The sequence below is a fragment of the Acinonyx jubatus genome, chromosome B3 (genome assembly GCF_027475565.1).
Source record: "Acinonyx jubatus isolate Ajub_Pintada_27869175 chromosome B3, VMU_Ajub_asm_v1.0, whole genome shotgun sequence".
Lineage (NCBI taxonomy): Eukaryota > Metazoa > Chordata > Mammalia > Carnivora > Felidae > Acinonyx > Acinonyx jubatus.
Genome location: NC_069386.1, coordinates 119,649,568 through 119,666,611, shown reverse-complemented (window position 1 = coordinate 119,666,611; position 17,044 = coordinate 119,649,568). Strand labels below are relative to the sequence as shown.

Below are 17,044 nucleotides of genomic sequence, written 5' to 3'. Positions count from 1 at the left end.
CACAAGGGAGGTGGGTGTGGAGGTGCTGCTGCTTGGCTCCATGTCAAACACGGTCTCCATCTCCTCCTCGGGCTGCAGCAGTGGGGAGAGATGTGGAGGGTCACACAGTGGGGGTGTCTGCCCTCTGCCCGCTCCCTCCCCGAATCTGCGCCTGGGCCTCTTGCTCCCCCGGAATGCAACTCATCTTCTGTTTTCCATGACCTACAGCCCAGCTGGTAGGGCTGAAGCCCAGGGGGACAGAAAGAGGACCAGGATGCTGGGTGACCCTTCCAGAATATTCCATTCCCAAGGACCACAATGGGGTGGGGGGGGAGTAAGGAGAGTTGGCATTGGGGTTCGAAGATGAGCCTGCTTTGACTCTAGTCAAAGCCTTGGCTTCAACGGTCTCTTCTTTCCTCCTGGGGTTTCCCCCTCGATCTTGCGACCAGTCTGAGATCACGGTCTAGGTCCTCTGCCACCTTCCTTCCCTAGAGTGGACACCTGGGCAACCAGATCACATGGCATCGTTGTATCGGGAAGACAGGGCCAGAGGCATTGTCCACTCTGGTTCCTCACTGGCATGGCACTGGAGCCGGGGGTTGGAGGAGGCCGGGTAGAGAGGGTGGTGGGGGTCTGAGTTCAGGGCCCCCAGGTATAAGGTCACTATAGGCAAAAGGATCCTCTTCCAAGAGGTTTGTTCCTCTAACTCAGCGGGATACCAGAACTTTAAATCAACTTACTTTCTTCTCTTTATATAACTTCATTTTAAAAGGACACAATTTACTATTATGAACAGAAAACCTGAGTTAGTTGAAAATAAGCAGAAATATAAGTAAACGTGAGCCAATAGAAAAACGGGTAACCATGAAAAATAACAAATGATTTGGTCCCTGGAAATCATTCTAGCACACCCGTACTGACACGCCACTCTGGGCACGGACCCTTGTTGGCAGGGTGCTCAGCGGGCAGGGATTGGCTCCCGTCTCTAATGATGAGGCTGACCCCACTGGCAATGAGCCAAAGGAGTCACAGGCTCCCAGAGAGCCAGGCCTCAACTTCAACAGCCTGGGGCTCCTCAAAGTGTGCTGACTATTCCCCTTCCCTCTTCATCGTCCTTCTCCATGCCCCACGCTCCTGTCCTTCCCCCCATCCTCTCTCTCTCAAGCCTCCATCCTTGGAGTGGCACTCACAGCTCAGTGGCTCGACAGGCTCACATTGTAGGAGGGATGTGCCAGCAGCCCGCTGTTTGGAGGGGGCGGCAGAAGGGAGAGGAGGAGAGGACGGTTGTCTTTTAAAACTCCGCAGAGTGTGGGGGGGCCCGGCACCGGGGCTGGCTCACGGGCACACACCCATGCACGCTGAGCTTGCACACCCCATCATCGGAAAGGCAAGGACCTTTGTCTCTGTGGTGCTGTGGGTGCCCAGGTCAGGAGTAGCCCAGAGCCATGTCCCCAAGGGCCGGGGAGAATGAAGAGAGGAAAGCGAGGGCAACTCACCTCATAGTAAGATACCGTCCGGAGCTTCCCCAGAAGAGTGCTAAGGCAGGCAACTACCATGGAAATAATGAGCGTGGAAAGGGAGAAGAAGGTGATGTTGTGGAGCGAACCTGCCAAGGAGAAGACAAGGCCGTGGGGCTCCGTGCTTGAGGACGGGAGCTGTGGGCGGGAGTCTGCCAGCCGAGGTCCTGGGTCACTAGGGGCCACCCCAGCGCCTCTATGGGGGCAGAGAGGCCCCTGCCCCAATTTTCCTCCTAGCAACTGGAGTCAATGAGCCTGACCCATGAGACCATCTCTCGGTGCCATCTGACCAGTTTAGAATTTGGCATCTTATGGATTCCATGAAAAAAATTTAATTGCCTTAAGTATCCACTCAAGTGTCCATTAAACACGTCCTTCTCGACCCATCAGCTCACCTCCCACATCACAGTCCCTGGGCAGTATCTCTGAGTTACTCGCTCATGCCACTGCCCACAAATACAACCTCTGACCCACGCCTGTCTTTGTGAGCTCCTGGCGTGCTCAGTTATCTCTGCTAACGGCACAGAAGAGCAATCCAGAATTTAAGTCGCTGACATTTTGCTTAGGGATATTTGGTAACTTTTTTTTTTTTTTTTACCAGTTTTCTACAGAAGTGAAGATTAAAAATCAGTCTTTACAGTCAGAGGCTAACACGTAGTGATGCTTATCATCGTGTTTCCAAAACAGCAAAAGTGGCAAAGAGCTTCGGTATCCAACAATGGAGAGCTGACTGAAACGGGTAGAATTTAATGCAGCTGCTCAAAGTCACGTGCTCCAACAGTATTGCAGTAACGCAGGAAATTGTTCAGAACAGTATGCTGAGCGATGAAAGAACGTTATAAAACAGAAATCACAATTTTGCAAAGTAAGACTAAACCAGTAAACTCCCTCCTGTTCTGCCCTCTCCCCCAAAATATGCCCAGAGAATGAGGTCTGAGAGCAGCAGACGTCAGGCCCTGGATGAGATTATGGGTCATTCCAATTTTGATAATGTCGTCTTTTACAGTTAGGGGAAAAATTATTTAAAAACTGAAGTCCGCTGGGCGGTGGGGAAAGGCTGGGGGATAAGACACTGGGAATGGACAACAAATGGATAATTCACACAAATTTAATTGCCATAAGTATCCGCTCAAGTGCCCATTAAACATGTCCTTCTCGACCCGTCAGCTCAAAATCAGGAACCTGTGATTTCCATTTTATAACGTTCGGGTCCTGTATCCTGAGGGCTGTTTCCAGCTGCCACCTTGACAGGAAGTAAGAAAATACGGACTTTGCCTTCTCTGCTCCACTGAGAGGATTAAGGTCCGGTGTCTCTGAGGACAGGCCAGTGTAGGGAGAAGGCAGGAAATGGTCTGGTGGTGGAGAGGATGGGGATGTCAGTGTGAGCTTCCCGTCTCAGGGGACAGGACAGCAGCTTTGTGGAGCCAAGAGCAGGGGAAAAGCTGGTCATTGGGGCACACCCCAAATCCTCCTCCAGCCTTTCGGCAATCTGTAAGACCACGCATCTTCCAGGATCCCAGTGGGGATGCCACAGGAATTGAGCCTGAGAGCTAATATTTTATCCTGCCAGCCTTGAGTTAGAATGAACGAATCTGAGTGGTGCCTGGGTGGCTCAATCAGTTAAGCATCTGATTTCAGCTCAGGTCATGATCTCGTGGTTTGTGAGTTCAAGCCCCGCGTCGGGCTCTGTGCTGACGACGTGAAGCCTGGAGCCTGCCTCGGATTCTGTGTCTCCCTCTCTCTCTGCCCCTCCCCTGCTCACGCTCTCTCTCTCTCTTTCTCAAAAATAAATAAACATTAAAAAAAAAAAAAAAGAAGAATGAAGGAATGTGAAGTTTCTTGCTCCGGTGGTCATAAACCCAAATGCATACTATTTGGTCTGTGTCAGTCCCAGCCCTCCTCTTAGCCTCAAAGGTCTGCTGGGACTCTGATATAAGCCCCTTAAGCCTAGAGAAGCCACCTGGGTGGCTGTAATCCGTGAGCAAGCCTTGCTCCTCCCGGGCCTTTTCTGCTTTAACAGAGCAGAGGTGTTGTTGAGGGCTTTCTGCAGCAGTGGGGAGCAGGAGGAGGCGGGACTGCCCGGCAGGCCTGGTACCTACCTAATCTCAGAATGGAGAAGAACAGCATCCAGAACAGACCCAGGAGTGGCGCGAAAATGGCCTGGTAGACAGCAGCCATGTGGATCTGCTCGTTGAGTTTGGTGGGCGCGTAGGAGTAGTACATGTTATAGCGGTCCGTGATGTGCTTCATGCACAGGTACAGCAGGCCTGCGGGGCAGGAAGACCGAGGCACATTCAGTGGTGATTCCTCAGCCGGGGCCCTGTGCTGTCCCAAGGCTCCCCAGGCCTGGGAGGCCAGAGTCAGGTCTGGCAGGGCAGTGAGGGCCAAGGACGGGGCGTCGGAGTTCTGTGGTGCCGATCCCTGGGACCATCGGCTTCCCTTGGGCTCCCAGAGCCTATTCTGCCAGTCTGGCGAAGGGTCATTCACTCGAGAAACACCCCACATTTGCAGCTACCCAACCTCCCCTGATCTGGCCCAGGCCCCTCCTCGCTCTGCTGACAGTCTGTCCCAGGTCTCCTCATGCTCCAGAAGGTGGCCTGACCTTGCGGGGCTCAGCTCCTCCGCCCAATACGAGGGTGGGCAGCCCTGGAGGTGTCCGAGGGAAGACTCACCAAAAGGGACAATGATGGGGCAGGTGATGCTGTATGCTACGACCACGCTGAAGACGTTCATCATCCATGCGTACTCTCGCCCGTACTGGAAGTCCATGGCGTGGCTCTAGGGCAGAAGGCAGGGGTCACCTGAGGTGGCTCGGTCCCCTCGGCTCGGCTGCTTCTGTGGCTTCTTGTCTATCCCGTGGGAGCCGGAAGGCAGCTCGGGCCTGGAGGCAGGCTCCCTTGCAGCCCCAGGACACCTCGCCTCTCACCGTGAGTCCCTCATGCTTCCAGCAGGCCCCCTTTCCTGACACCCTCCCAAAGGAAACTCTGAAGGCTGTGCTCAGGGAAGGGCCCGGCCCCCACCTTTCTGATGTGGACTCTCTCTGGCTCCGACCTGGAGAAGAAGAGGCGGATGCTGTACAGGAAGAGTGACCCCAGGCGCAACAGCTCCATGCCCGTGCCAAGCAAAGCTGCCGTGATCACATAGTTGACGAAGAAGGCGCCATTGTCTGGCAGGAACACACACCTGGGAGAGTGGGGGACAGCACAGAAGCCAGAGGGAGAGGGAAAGGGCAGGGATGTTGGAAGAGAGGTAGAGGGTAGGGGTGGGGATGGGGATTATAAGCTTCATGTACACATGTGCCCTGGGCCCAATTTAAGTGAATGCGGGGCCTTCTGAGCAGGGATGAGGTTGGTGTACAAGTATGGATGTGTTGGGAAATACATGCAAAACACAATCAAAATCTAAAGCAGGGGTGCTTGACCGGGGTCCACAGACCCCAGAGAGTCCATGAGTAGAAATTTGGAGGTCGGTGACCTTGAAGAGTGAAAAGAATTACGTCTTTATTGTCACTAACCTCTAACTGCAGTGTAGCATTTCTTCCCATTAAGAGAACGTGGGCAACAAATCACAGCAACGTCAGCTATGGCTGTGACTCTGTCAGTAGTTGACATCAGATATTTTCATCTCACGTTGCCGTTGCTAGTGATATATGACAATACTATTTGCACTCACCATCACTTCAAAATAAGGGTAGTTATTAAACAGGCTGCTGAATGACACATGCTAACTTTACGGGATCGACATTTTCCTGTCTGCAGCTGCGTACTTGGCATGGCTGGCCAGCTTCAGCTGGGAGTCATTCAGCCGCCTGAATGAATGGCCGCATTGCCTGTTCTCACGTTGGTGACCCAGGCATCTCTGTGGCTGTCCAGTGGCCCCATCTACACAACTCTGTCCACTTGTTTGAAAAGAGAAATCTGTGAGCTCCCTGGGTATATTTCAGAACTCCTTCAAAAACTATTCTTTCTTGATGGCCTCAAAGTTGAGCCATAGAGCTACTCTCTCATACATAAACTGTATTGAAGATATTGACCTCACCAAAGATGAATATTCATCTCAGGAAAAAAAAAAAGTCCAACTTATCACAATTATAGTTTAACTGTAGAAACCTTACAGAATTCTGGTCCTTGCCCTATAAAGCAGGCTGTGAAAGCTTGCGTGTCATTTGCAACATGACATCTTTGAAAATTGGGATTTTCAATATTTTTAACCTGAAAACAACACAAAACAAAATCGAAATTGGCCGGATGTCCAACCTGACCCACATGTCGCTTTGTCAAAGATCCCATCACCTCACCCCAACTTAATGTTATTCTGCTAGCTAACGGTGTCACACTAATGCCTTTAAAATAATAAAATATGGGGGCGCCTGGGTGGCTCAGTCGGTTAAGCATCCGACTCTTGATTTTGGCTCAGGTCATGGTCTCTCACACTCCGTGAGATCGAGCCCTGCGTCAGGCTCTGTGCTGACAGTGCAGAGTCTGCTTGGGATTCTCTCTCTCCCCATCTCTCAAAATAAATAAGTTAAATTAACAAAAACTAAAACAATAAAATGTAATTTCAGCTTGCTTGTGTTTAAAATCCACTGTCCTGTTAGGAAATGTGTGCATAAAGATTTTATGACAAATTTGACTTTTAAAATATTTTGATAACACCATTTCAGTATAATTGGTTTTCTTTGTGATCCAGGTATTCTGTGCATCTACGGGCATCTATTCAGAGACTATGTAAAACTGGAAAAATCTGAATAAGCTCTGTGGATTGTATCAATGTCAGTTTCCTGGCTGGGATACCGTATTATGGTTATGCAAAATGTTACCAGAGGGGGAAACTGGATAAAGGGTACACAGGACATTGTGGGGGCCATTTCCTGTAAATCTACAATTATTTCCAAAACGTCATTCAGAGAAGGGATCCCAGGGCTTTACCAGATTGCCAAATAGGTCCATGGCCCGGGCTCTCTTAATGACAGCCTGTGTATGCATTCATCTCTACCCATGTGAGCAAATAAAGGACACACATATCTCCCTGGTATGGACCCATGGAAGCCCCAGCATACACTGGGAGTACACCTGTAGCATGCACTCTAGTACTCACTGGAACCGGATGGATGCCTGCTCCAGATAGTAGATGTCAAAGAGCCAGCGGAAAAAGACATTCAAACTAGAAACAAGAACAAGGTAGGTCCTTTAGTCAATGAACCTACGTGCTGAGGCTTGGGGTTCAGTTCCTCTTGGCCTGGCTTCCCTCCTGCTGTCCTCCCTTTCTCAATCCCTAGAGAGACTCTTGCATTCTAATATTCCAGCTGGACAGCCCATACTGCCTCTCTGCCTTTTTCGTGCTGGGCCACCCCTACCCCTAACCCTTTGGCCTCTCATCTCAAGGCCACTTCTAGCAAACTTTCACCAGGTATTTCTCCCACAGTGCTCTCTCCCTCTTCCAAATTTCTACTGCAGGTTGGCTGTGTTTTTTCCACTTTGGGCTCTCAGCTGACAGCCATGGCTCGTCTCCCCAGCTGGATGATAAGCTCTTTGAAGGCAGAGTTGACAGCTGACACCTTACAGTTCACATGATACCTGGCTCATGCTAGGCTCATGACAGGCACCAGACTGTCCTTTGAGGAATGGATTTGCCGCAAGCACAGGTAGGCCTACAGTATCTGAAACAGGAGGTTCCAACTCTAGGGTGAACCTGTCTGAGAGAGGAGGGATAATTGGAGGTGAGGTACCTGGTCAGTCCCATAGAGGGCAGAATAACCACCATGAACACCAGAAAGATGTAGCACTTGTTCACTATGATCAGATTCTGACTTGATCTGAAGGGAACAAAGAAATATGAGATAAGAACCAGGGACCTAACTACAGAATGACGGGAAAGACAGAGGCAGCTGCCTGGGCTAGAAAATTGGTTGAACAGTGCATCCAATACCATCCCCACAGAGCGCTGAGAGCTATGCTGCAGCAGGGAAGAGTAGCATAATCAACTAGTGATGTCTGTCTTGGGCACGGGACGGGGAGGAAGGGCACACATGTGCTGTGTCCTTGACACCTTTGTTAGAGGAACATTACCAATGATAATCAGGATCCCTGCAGTTTTAATAATCAACATAAGCCACGTTCTTGGCCAGATAAAAGACCAGTAAGGGTTTCTGTCAGGACAAACCCCCTGGCTTACTGCCTGGTAGGATGGTAGGAGCTTCTGGTGCAGGAAATAACTTTTGAGACCCACACAGCCTTCTGGCAAAAGCCCAGGATGTGGTACATACTTTCTACCCCACCAGCTACCACCATAGAACTATTAGGGCCAAATAGCTCCTATTGTTTAAAATGCTGGCACTGCACGGCCCGGGCCACAGGTGTCTACAGTGAGATTGAGTTCATGGGCTTCTCTGCAACTGCCTTCCTGACCTTCTTCAGATGAGTCCTGCTCTTTCCTCCTCCCCCGGTGCCTTCTGTCTGGGGTTCCTAGCACTGTAGCTCTGCCTACAGCTCCATCGCCTCAGTGCATGGCTGGAGGCTGTGGGAGCAGCCCAAGAAGGGCTTGGTTTGGGCCTCACATGCTTGATATGGTGGTTCTATCTCAGGGTCCCTGAGCCCAGAGGCCCAGAGACAACTCGGACCCCTCTTTCAAAAAAAAAGTTAGTCTTTTGGGATGGTTCTGGGTATCAAATCCACCCCTATGTCAATTCCACTCCTTAGGCCAGATGGCTGGTGGGGGAGTGGGCAGGGGAAGGGGCCGGGGCTGAGCAAACAGCAGGGCTGGGAGAGGAGGCCCCCCATCTCACCTGGTCCAGTGGGCCTCTAGGAAGGCAGAGAAGTAGACCATCAGAGGCATTATCACTGTAAATGCCCAGAGCAACAGGGAGGGGAAGAACTGGGTTATGACTGGGCTCTGTAGGGTAGAGCGGAGGAGGACAGAGACACATTAGTGCAAGAAGCGCCCCTTCCCCTTCCGGGCCACCCCTGCTTCTCCCACACCTCTGGCCTCGTCTTCCCCAGCTTATTCCCAGAGCAGGCTTGGTTTCCCTGAGGCTGCGCAGCGGACCTGGCCTTCTTCGTCAGCCTTCCTGGCCAGGGGTCTGCCTGGCTGGTGGCGGGCAGAGGCTGACACCCCAAGGTCAAGTTCTGTCTTCAAGGGGCACAGGTGTTCTAGGCTGAGGTCCCTAGAGGGATGGCCTGGGGTTTTCCTGGTGACTCCACCTGAGGGCCAGAGCCAGCTGCTGTCACTGATATGGCAGAGCTCACAGAGAAGACACTACTTTCCCTGTGATGTCGTGTGAAAGGAGGTATAGAAGTGGGTAAGGTGTGAAGGAAGAATCCCTAGGGTGGTGCTTTGTGGGCCTTCTGTGAGCTTGACAACAGAGGGCAGGAGCAAGCAGCAGCAGGCGTGTGGCCTGTGTGTGCACGTGTTGCTGGAGTAGGGATGGGGATTATATGCAAGTGGAGGCCTTCTAGGCCTATTATAATGGCCTTGAGGCTATAGGATTTGGAGACGGGCCAGTCCAGTTTCTCTGATGTCCCATGTCAGTATGAAGCATCCTCTAACTTCAGGGGTGGCCCCTCCAGGGCCTACCGCCCCCAGCCTGGAGTGGGTGTGCCTGGCATGAGGGAAATGGAAGTCCTGCTTCTCTTGGATGGCTGCATGGGAGCTGACCTCACACTTCCCCACCCTCAACCCTACCCTTCAAACCAGGGACCCCAGCTCGAGAGAAAGTGGGGAGTGCAGAGCAGTCACACTTGCCACACCCTTGCACCTGTTGTGCCTCCAGCTAGTCTTGGGTGGCCCAATCTAAAGACTGGACCGCCCATCCCCTGCCCAACTCCCCACCCCAGAACCTGCCTGCAGCACCACCACCCCCTCTTTCCTTCCTTGCCAGCTCCAGTCCCTAAGATAGACAACGACCTGTGCATTCGTCCCCTTTAGAACAAAGGAAACTCTACACCACCATCTACACAGCCATGGCCACCTCCACAATGGTGGTGGTGCAAGGGCTCTGGAGCCGCGTTCCAGGGGCCCCCCATCCCGTCCTCGCCTGGGTTCTTCCCTCATCTCCCTGGGGCCCCCATGCCTGGCCTGAGCAGAGGTGGCACCTGCAGGTTCTCAATGGGGCGGGTGACGTTGTACATGTCGATGGTGTTGATGATGATGGCAGGCGTGGTGAGGAAGAAGAAGAGGAAGAAGAGGAGGGTGTTGATTACGATAAAGCGGGCCCACCAATGGAAGCGGCGGACGGACAGGTGTTTCCTGGGGAGGGATGGAGGAGGGAGATGCACTTAGGACCTCGGGTCCCAGACATTAGACAGGCCCCACGTGCGGTTTCTTGCACACCAGCTGTAGACCCAGACTGCCCTGGTCTAATTCAGCCCCCTGGGCCCAGACCTGCTTGCAACAGGCCCGGATCCTCCCCTCAGTCACACCTTTTGTAAAGGCACCTGTGGTGGGCTGGGTGGGGGGGGGGGGGCAGAGGCGGTGGTGCTCAGGAGAGGACAGGGCCCTGCCAACCCAGTGGGAGCCATACGTGGGTAACAGAGTAGGAGAACGGGTCCCAATTCCCTTCCCACCCCTTCTTCAATCTCAGCGAAGCTCAAAGGAATGGGGGAGAGGAGAGCAGTGGAGGGGGGCGCTTACCAAATAATGTCTTTAGGGTGTGGGGCAAGGGCAACCCTCCAGCGGTAGGATTTGACGGTGGTGGACACTGAGGACTGCTGGGGGGACACGCCACACTGGATGTACTTGTAATCTTCCTGGATGCTGCAGAGACGGTGGGGGCGGGGATGGGCAGGAGAGAGAGGTCTGGGTGTGAGGACAACAGACTTAGGAGAGGTCTCATGCCAGGGTCCTAGAAAGATGGACCCCACTTCCTAGGGACTCTTGAAGCCTCAGATATGCCTCTCAGGACATTAGAGGTGGGCAGTTCCTAAAGCCTAGTCCCTGGAGAAAAGGGGCACAGAGGGAGGGACCACCCTGGAAGGGAGGGGACCACATGGTTCTCAGTTAATGTCCTTCCCCCTTAATAGCAGTGACAGCACAAAGACACGCTCTTTGAGGTTGGTGCCAGAGGTACTAATTTCAGCCTCATCTTAGTATTAATAGCTACCACGTGAGTTCTTTCTGTATGCCTGACACTGAGCTAATGGTTGATGAATATAGCCCCAATTGCACGGCTTACTAAATTGAGGTGCCTGAGACACAACCAAAGAGGGGCAGATGCTGGCCCTGGGTCTTTGGTTTTCTAATTCACATCTCTGCTGTAATTAAACCTCAGATCCTCTCTACCGAATGACAGTGTGTCGGAAAAGAAACAGTGTTGTCTCACGTTGGTATATTGTTTGATATACCATATATACTAAATAGAACATATATCCCTTCGTATCCCTCTGGGAGGTGGACAGGGAAGATATAAGGAACCAAATTTGACAGATAAGAAATTGGAGAGTATAAGCGACTTGCAAAATTGCACACAATTGTATCTGACTAAATTCTAGGCTGTTCCACTGCTCCTTTGTAGGGTATGGGTGAGTGAAGACCAAGTGTTATGTACAACCAGGCTCCCTAAGAGAAAGGAGGGCCCCCACAATCCTCAAGGGACTGATTCTGGGGTTCCCATCTATTTGACCCTGTCCTTAGGATCCTTCCAGAACATTCCAGAGTGCATCTAACCCACTCCCTATCAAGGTAGAGCTGCCAGAGGCTGGGGCAGAGGAGGGAGGAGGCTGTAAGGCTATGAATTAGGGGAGACCTGCAGCAGGAGAGGAGAAAGAGCAAGCAGAGAGTCTCTACTCTGACTCTTTCACCTGTGGTGAGGACAGGGGTAATATGTAATGGGGGAAAAATGGATTCACTCTTGCCAAGGCCTGGAAGAGGAACCAAGATGTCTACTCTTAACACCTCCATGCTGAAGCAAGGACCTAGGGAATGGGGAGCCCAGGGCCTGGGTATCTCTGGAGACAAGCTGAGCCTGGCAACTGTGGGGAAATGGATGCAGACATGCTCTGGAAAGCAAGATGGCGGCTGCCTGCGGAGAACACAGCGGGCTGGAGGGGCGGTCAGAACATGGCAAACTAGAGGGAGGTTCTCTCTCTTTCCCCCCTTGGCTGGAATGAGGTGAAAGAGGATGGTTTCACAGAAGCAGAAGCCCACTTGCAGGGCTGGGCACAGCAAGCTGCTGGCCCTGGCACTCACTGCTTCGTCATCCTGGAGTCCTGGAAGGTGACAAAGATCAGGTCCAGACGCTTCAGCCGAACGCGGTTGAACTCAGCGTTGAACTCATCAGTCAGCTGCTCCTCCAGCTCACTGTAATATTGTTCTGCATCTACCTGGGGTGAGATTTGGCCCTCAGAGCTGGGGAAGTCAGAGCTCCAGGAAGACCTCACCTGGGCATTGGCCTCTTTCCACTCGAGTGGTGGGCCTGAGGCCTTAGTACTGTTCCCAACCCCCTTCAAAGCCTGGCAAAGAGCTCAGGATCCCATTGGGCTCCAAGATCCCAACTTAAGAACAGGGACAGGCTGTGACTCTGAAATTAGCTCCTTGCTTTTAGATCTGGGGAAGGTCAGGCACCCCTGGGGGTTAGGGGGTGCTTTTGGACTTGGGCTGGACTCTAAAGGAGCGTTAGAATGTGTCTGCGGCATTTTTGGAGAAGAGGGATGATTCTTTTTCTGGACTGGCTAGAGTTCGGTCCTACCCTGTGGCCTCCTCCTAGCCACAGTGGTTGGGTAAGAAGATGGAGCCCAGTGCCTTCAAATGTTTCAGTCCTAGCCCTTTGAGAGCCTAAGGCCTGGCACCCTACAGCAGTCTACTGTGTTCTCTCTGGTCCTCCCATCCAAGACTAGAAGTGGGCATGAGCAAGCCTCCCTGGATCACCCAAGAAAGGCTTCAGCTCCTCTACATTCTCAACAGGGAGGCAGGAGGGAGGAGGAGGGAAAAGAAGGGAGGAGCTGGGTGCCACAGCACCAGAGCAGATCTGAATGGGGCCCAAGGGTCCAGAGCCCTGGACAGAGCTGGAGACCCAGTGCCCCAGCCCCTCCTCTGCTGTGTCCCCTGATGCCCGGGCCAGGTACCTCTTTGAAGCAGGTCCAGCACTTGCAGAAGCACAGGTGGGAACAGGGGTGGATCTTGATCATCACCTTCCCATTCTTCTTGGCCTTGGCAGTGTAGTAGAGCCGGCCCCGCATGGCATGGCGCCTGTTGGCCGGTGGGCAGTGGGAGGAGGGATCTTGTGGCTGGGGACCAGCAGAGCCACATCCTCCCCTTGTACCCCCACCCCAGATCCAGACAGACCCCGCTGCAGACTCACCTCTGATCATCCAAATCGATCAGGGTCCTGACGTCATAGCAGAAGTGGACTCTGGTCACCACGCACCCTGGATAGGCCTCACTGTAGCCACAGACATGGATGCTGAACTAGCCTGTGGTGCTGGGGATATGCCATCCTCCCCATACTATCCGCCCCCCCCCCCCAGAACTATAGCCCACAGGGCTGAGTGGCTCAGCTGTCTGTGGTCCCTGGTTCTTAGATGGGGGACACCATTACTCGTTTCTAAGGTCAAATTTCAGAGTTGATCCCTGGTCATCTAAGATTTGCCACATCCTTCCCATATGGTCCAGAATAGAGCCAGGCGGGAGCAGACCTAGAAATTGCTGCCCACGAGAAATAATTATCTCCTGGGGCTAGGAACTTGGGTCACGAAAGATGCTCCAAGATGACCTACTCTAGATAACTGGTCCAGGAGCTTGCCAGGCATTTGGTTGGAGCAGCAAGGGAAGGGAAATTTACACCCACCACGCGCATGCCATGCGGGAAATCCCTTGAGTTCAGAAAGCCTGCTCTGGCCACAGGGCCTCCCCCTTTCTGGAAAGCTAATCCTGAGCCAAGCCCAGGATGAGCTATCACCTGGGGTGTCTCTCTCGCTCCACCATCCTATGCCAGCTTACTACCCACATGAAGAATCAGGCAAGGTTACCGGGAAGAGGCAATCCACGCTTCAGTCCATTTGACCGACTTACTGAAAATGCTTAATGATGATTTCTGGGTCTTGGATGTCCGTGGGGACATAGGTGATCATTAGTGTCCTGGTGACCTAAGTGGGGAAAGCAAATGGAGAGAGAAGAGTGTGTTTACACAGGACTCCTGGATGTCTGGATGTCTGCGTGGCCCAGAACTGTCTGGAACAGGCTTGCTACTCAACCAGGCTGCCCTTTTGCTGGGGAAGCTCAGTGCCAGCTTCCCTGGCCTGTGTCCCCGAGGTCAGCAGGCTGTGGGCTGCGGGAAGCTGCAGGCAGGCAGGCCACGCCTCTGTTATTCTCCGTGATCCTGATCCAGAATAACTGCCAACGAAAGCTGAGGTCAAGGGAGAAAGAGGCAGAAGGTGTCAACAGGGAGGGCCGGGGAGGGAGCCTGGAGCTCCGGGACTGGCAGGGGCTGCTCCCGCTCCTGGCTGACGGCACGGCCTCACCCTGCCATCACTCTGGCCTCCCTGCACCTCTGCTGTGCCACGGGATGTCGCGAGAAGTCAGTAGGGCCGTCTCCAACATTACCCTGGGCAGGTGTAATGGAGGAGGTGAGCTAGACTCTGGGGAGGTGATGGGGAAGCCCTTCAAATGTCTTCCTGACCCATCCCCTCAGGGTGACAGTGAGCTGCAAGAGACAGGAGTCTCAGCAGATGCTTCTGGTGATGAAAAGGAAAGCTGATGTAGCTGAGTCCACACTGCTCAGGGGTGCCCAAGCCACTAGGCCTGCAGGCCAAAGCATTCAGAGTAACCTTTCAGGGGTATGTGGATTTGCGATCTGGGGTAGGGTAGAGCACATCAGTCCTTCAAGATGGATGGCGTCGAGGGAGCTGGTCCTTCTCCACCAGAGCCAAGGGTGTTAGTCTTCATGGTTCCCCTTCTCTGCCACAGTCTGGACGACCCACACACCCCTTCCCTTGCTGGGCTGGTGCAGGTGCGGGTGCGGGTGTGGGTGAGGGTGAGGGTGAGGGTGAGGGTGTGGGCGAGGATGGGTGTGCTGGTGTGGGTGAGGGTGTGGGTGAGGGTTGTGATGTGGGTGCAGGTGCGGGTGAGGGTGTGGGTGAGGGTGTAGGTGAGGGTTGTGGTGTGGGTGCGGGTGTGGGTGGGGGTGAGGGTGGGGGTGTGGTTGAGGGTGGGGGTGCGGGCGAGGGTGGGAGTGAGGGTGGTGTGCAGGTGGGGGTATGGGTGGGGGCGCGGGTGAGGGTGCTGGTACAGGTGAGGGTGGGGGTGTGGGCGAGGATGGGGGTGAGGGTTGAGGCGAGGGTGGGGGTGGGACTGCGGGTGAGGGTGTGGGTGAGGGTTGGGGTGCGGGTGGCGGTGCGGGTGAGGGAAAGGGTGCGGGTGAGGGTTATGGTGTGGGTGCAGGTGAGAGTGCGGGTGTGGGTGAGGGTGCGAGTGAAGGTGAGTGTGCAGGTGGGGGTGCGGGTGAGGGTGAGTGTGCAGGTGGGGGTGCGGGTGAGGGTGTGGGAGAGGATGGGGGTGAGGGTTGGGGCGAGGGTGTGGGTGAGGGTGAGGGTGGGGGTGGGGCTGCGGGTAAGGTTGTGGGTGAGGGTGGGGTGCGGGTGGCGGTGGGGGTGCGGGTGAGGGCAAGGGTGCGAGTGAGGGTGAGTGTGCAGGTGGGGGTGCGGGTGAGGGTGAGGGTGCGGGTTGGGTGCGGCTCAGGCGGGCAGCGCTGAGAGCCCACCTGCTGTCCCTGGGCCTCACGTCTACACCCTCAGGGCCGCTGTGCACTTCAAGCGCCTGGACTTCCAGGAGCAGGAGCAGGTGTGAAGGGTCAGGGGCCCAGTGCAGGCTCCACTGCTGATGGATGGGGAGCTGGCGGGAAGGTGCCTGACGGCCCCCCACCCCACTCAGGCTGGGAAAACTCGGGGGGGGGGGCATGTTCTGCATGATCCCCAGGCTGCCCCAAGTGCCCGTTCCTTAGCGGCTGCCTCTTATCTGCATCTTCTTCTCCCTCCCACTCCCCCCCCACCCAGCCCAGTGGTTTTTCCTAGAATCACCTTCAAAACAGGCGAGTGCTGTGCTATTCCTTATCGCAGTGCCTGCTTGGGAGGTGGGGTGGGGGGACCCAAACCAGGACAGGGAGGATACTGGGCCAGGACCTGGGGTCTCTGACCTCAGAGACTGTGGAAGGGCAAGGAACTTGGGCATTCCCCAGCAGGGGGCACTGAACACTGAGGATGGGAGCCCCCCTGCTGGCCCAGGGGTTCGTTAATCCTTTGGTCTGTGGATGGTGGGGGTCCGGGGGTCTTTGCAGAGGGGCCAGGCAGCGGGCTGTAGCGGTAGGAGGCACCTGGGAACAGCTGTTTGCCAGCTGGCTTGGGAGAGTTCAGTGGTTTACCACCCAGGACAGCTGTGCTAGGGGCCAGGTGCTGATTCACCGGGCTAAGAGCAGGAGGCTTGCGCCGCTCAGGTGAGACTGCCCCCTACAGGTGTGCAGAACGTGCCCATGTGGGGCGCTTCTGCAGGCTGGCAGTGGGACGGTCCAGCTGGGGAGGGCTCCGGCTGGCAGGGAGTAGTTCCGGGAGTCCATTTCGCTTACTCACCTTATGGCTCTTCTTGGGCACAAACCCTAAACAGTGATGGGTCATGAAGACGAAGTTAATGACGAAATAGAGGAAGGAGAAGCAGCTATGCAGCCACAGGACCTTACTCCTGCCAAGAACAAGACACAGGAGGGGTGAGACCATCCTCTCCCACCCCATCTGGTTCTCCCCTGGGCCACCCTCTGGTGCATCCAGACACTGGGGCACCTTGGAAGGGGACGGCCATGGTAAGAAGCGGGTGCCCCATGTGGGCTGCTAAAGGCTAACGTTTATTGAGTGCTTCCTATATGGCAGACCCAGGCTGGGACTAGATGCTTTATGTACATTTCTCACTAGACCCCAACACCATATGAGGGTGGTACTGTGACTATCTTCATTTGATCAGAGTGGCGGGTGGCCTGCCCGAGGTCACTCCTAGCCGGGGCAGCCCTGGCAGGTGAGCCTGGGCAGAGGAAGTGCTTCGACTCCTCACCGCTGTGCTGTGCTGCTGGCGGCCGCAGCTCAGGCTCCCATGGCTGCCCAGCAGCCCAGGCGGAGGGGTCATCTGACCTCTGTGGCGAGGGACAGGGGGTCACACTCGCCTCCAGAGGGAGGAGGGCCCGGCGGGTTTGCTCTGCCTCTATGGGGTAGGAAGGGCGGTGGCACGCAGGCTTTGGGCTCAGATGATGCTGTCCCGGGGCATCTGGCCAAGCTGACTGTTCAGAAATAGGGCCCACCTTATTTGGTGCGGTCTGAGGAAAGAAAAGCTGTGTCGCTTCAAAATATCTCCTCACCACTCATCCCAGTGCCTGACATTTCACGTAACATCCCCCTCCAGCTAGGTGTCTCAATCTTCCTTTCCTGAGAGCCGGCAAGTTTATACGGTCTCTAAAGAACATTCCTGCTTTCTGCCAATACGGATGTATGGATTTTGAAGGGTCTTTCCTGCCCTATTAAAATTAACATCTTGGGGACGCCTGGGTGGCTCAGTCCGCTAAGCTTCCGACTTTGGCTCAG

At 54.4% G+C, this 17,044-nt stretch overlaps 1 protein-coding gene across 12 annotated transcripts in view; it reads right to left on the bottom strand.

Moving 5' to 3' along the window:
* Nucleotides 1-17,044, bottom strand: part of TMEM63C (transmembrane protein 63C) — an 82,914-nt gene that overhangs the window by 5,826 nt on the left and 60,044 nt on the right. For 11 of the 12 annotated variants that reach the window (XR_008299557.1, XR_008299558.1, XM_053224770.1 and 8 more), the window contains 15 exons: nucleotides 16,049-16,157; nucleotides 13,500-13,573; nucleotides 12,790-12,870; nucleotides 12,554-12,677; nucleotides 11,679-11,812; nucleotides 10,125-10,247; nucleotides 9,587-9,740; nucleotides 8,281-8,387; nucleotides 7,225-7,311; nucleotides 6,594-6,659; nucleotides 4,517-4,679; nucleotides 4,169-4,274; nucleotides 3,596-3,763; nucleotides 1,476-1,585; nucleotides 4-72 (listed from right to left, as the gene is read on the bottom strand). Coding sequence is in view for 10 of the 12 variants with exons in the window: in XM_053224770.1 (XP_053080745.1) it covers nucleotides 4-72; nucleotides 1,476-1,585; nucleotides 3,596-3,763; nucleotides 4,169-4,274; nucleotides 4,517-4,679; nucleotides 6,594-6,659; nucleotides 7,225-7,311; nucleotides 8,281-8,387; nucleotides 9,587-9,740; nucleotides 10,125-10,247; nucleotides 11,679-11,812; nucleotides 12,554-12,677; nucleotides 12,790-12,870; nucleotides 13,500-13,573; nucleotides 16,049-16,157 (1,675 nt within the window). In the remaining 2 variants the exon portion in view is untranslated. The other variant, XM_053224775.1, reaches the window with a different exon arrangement.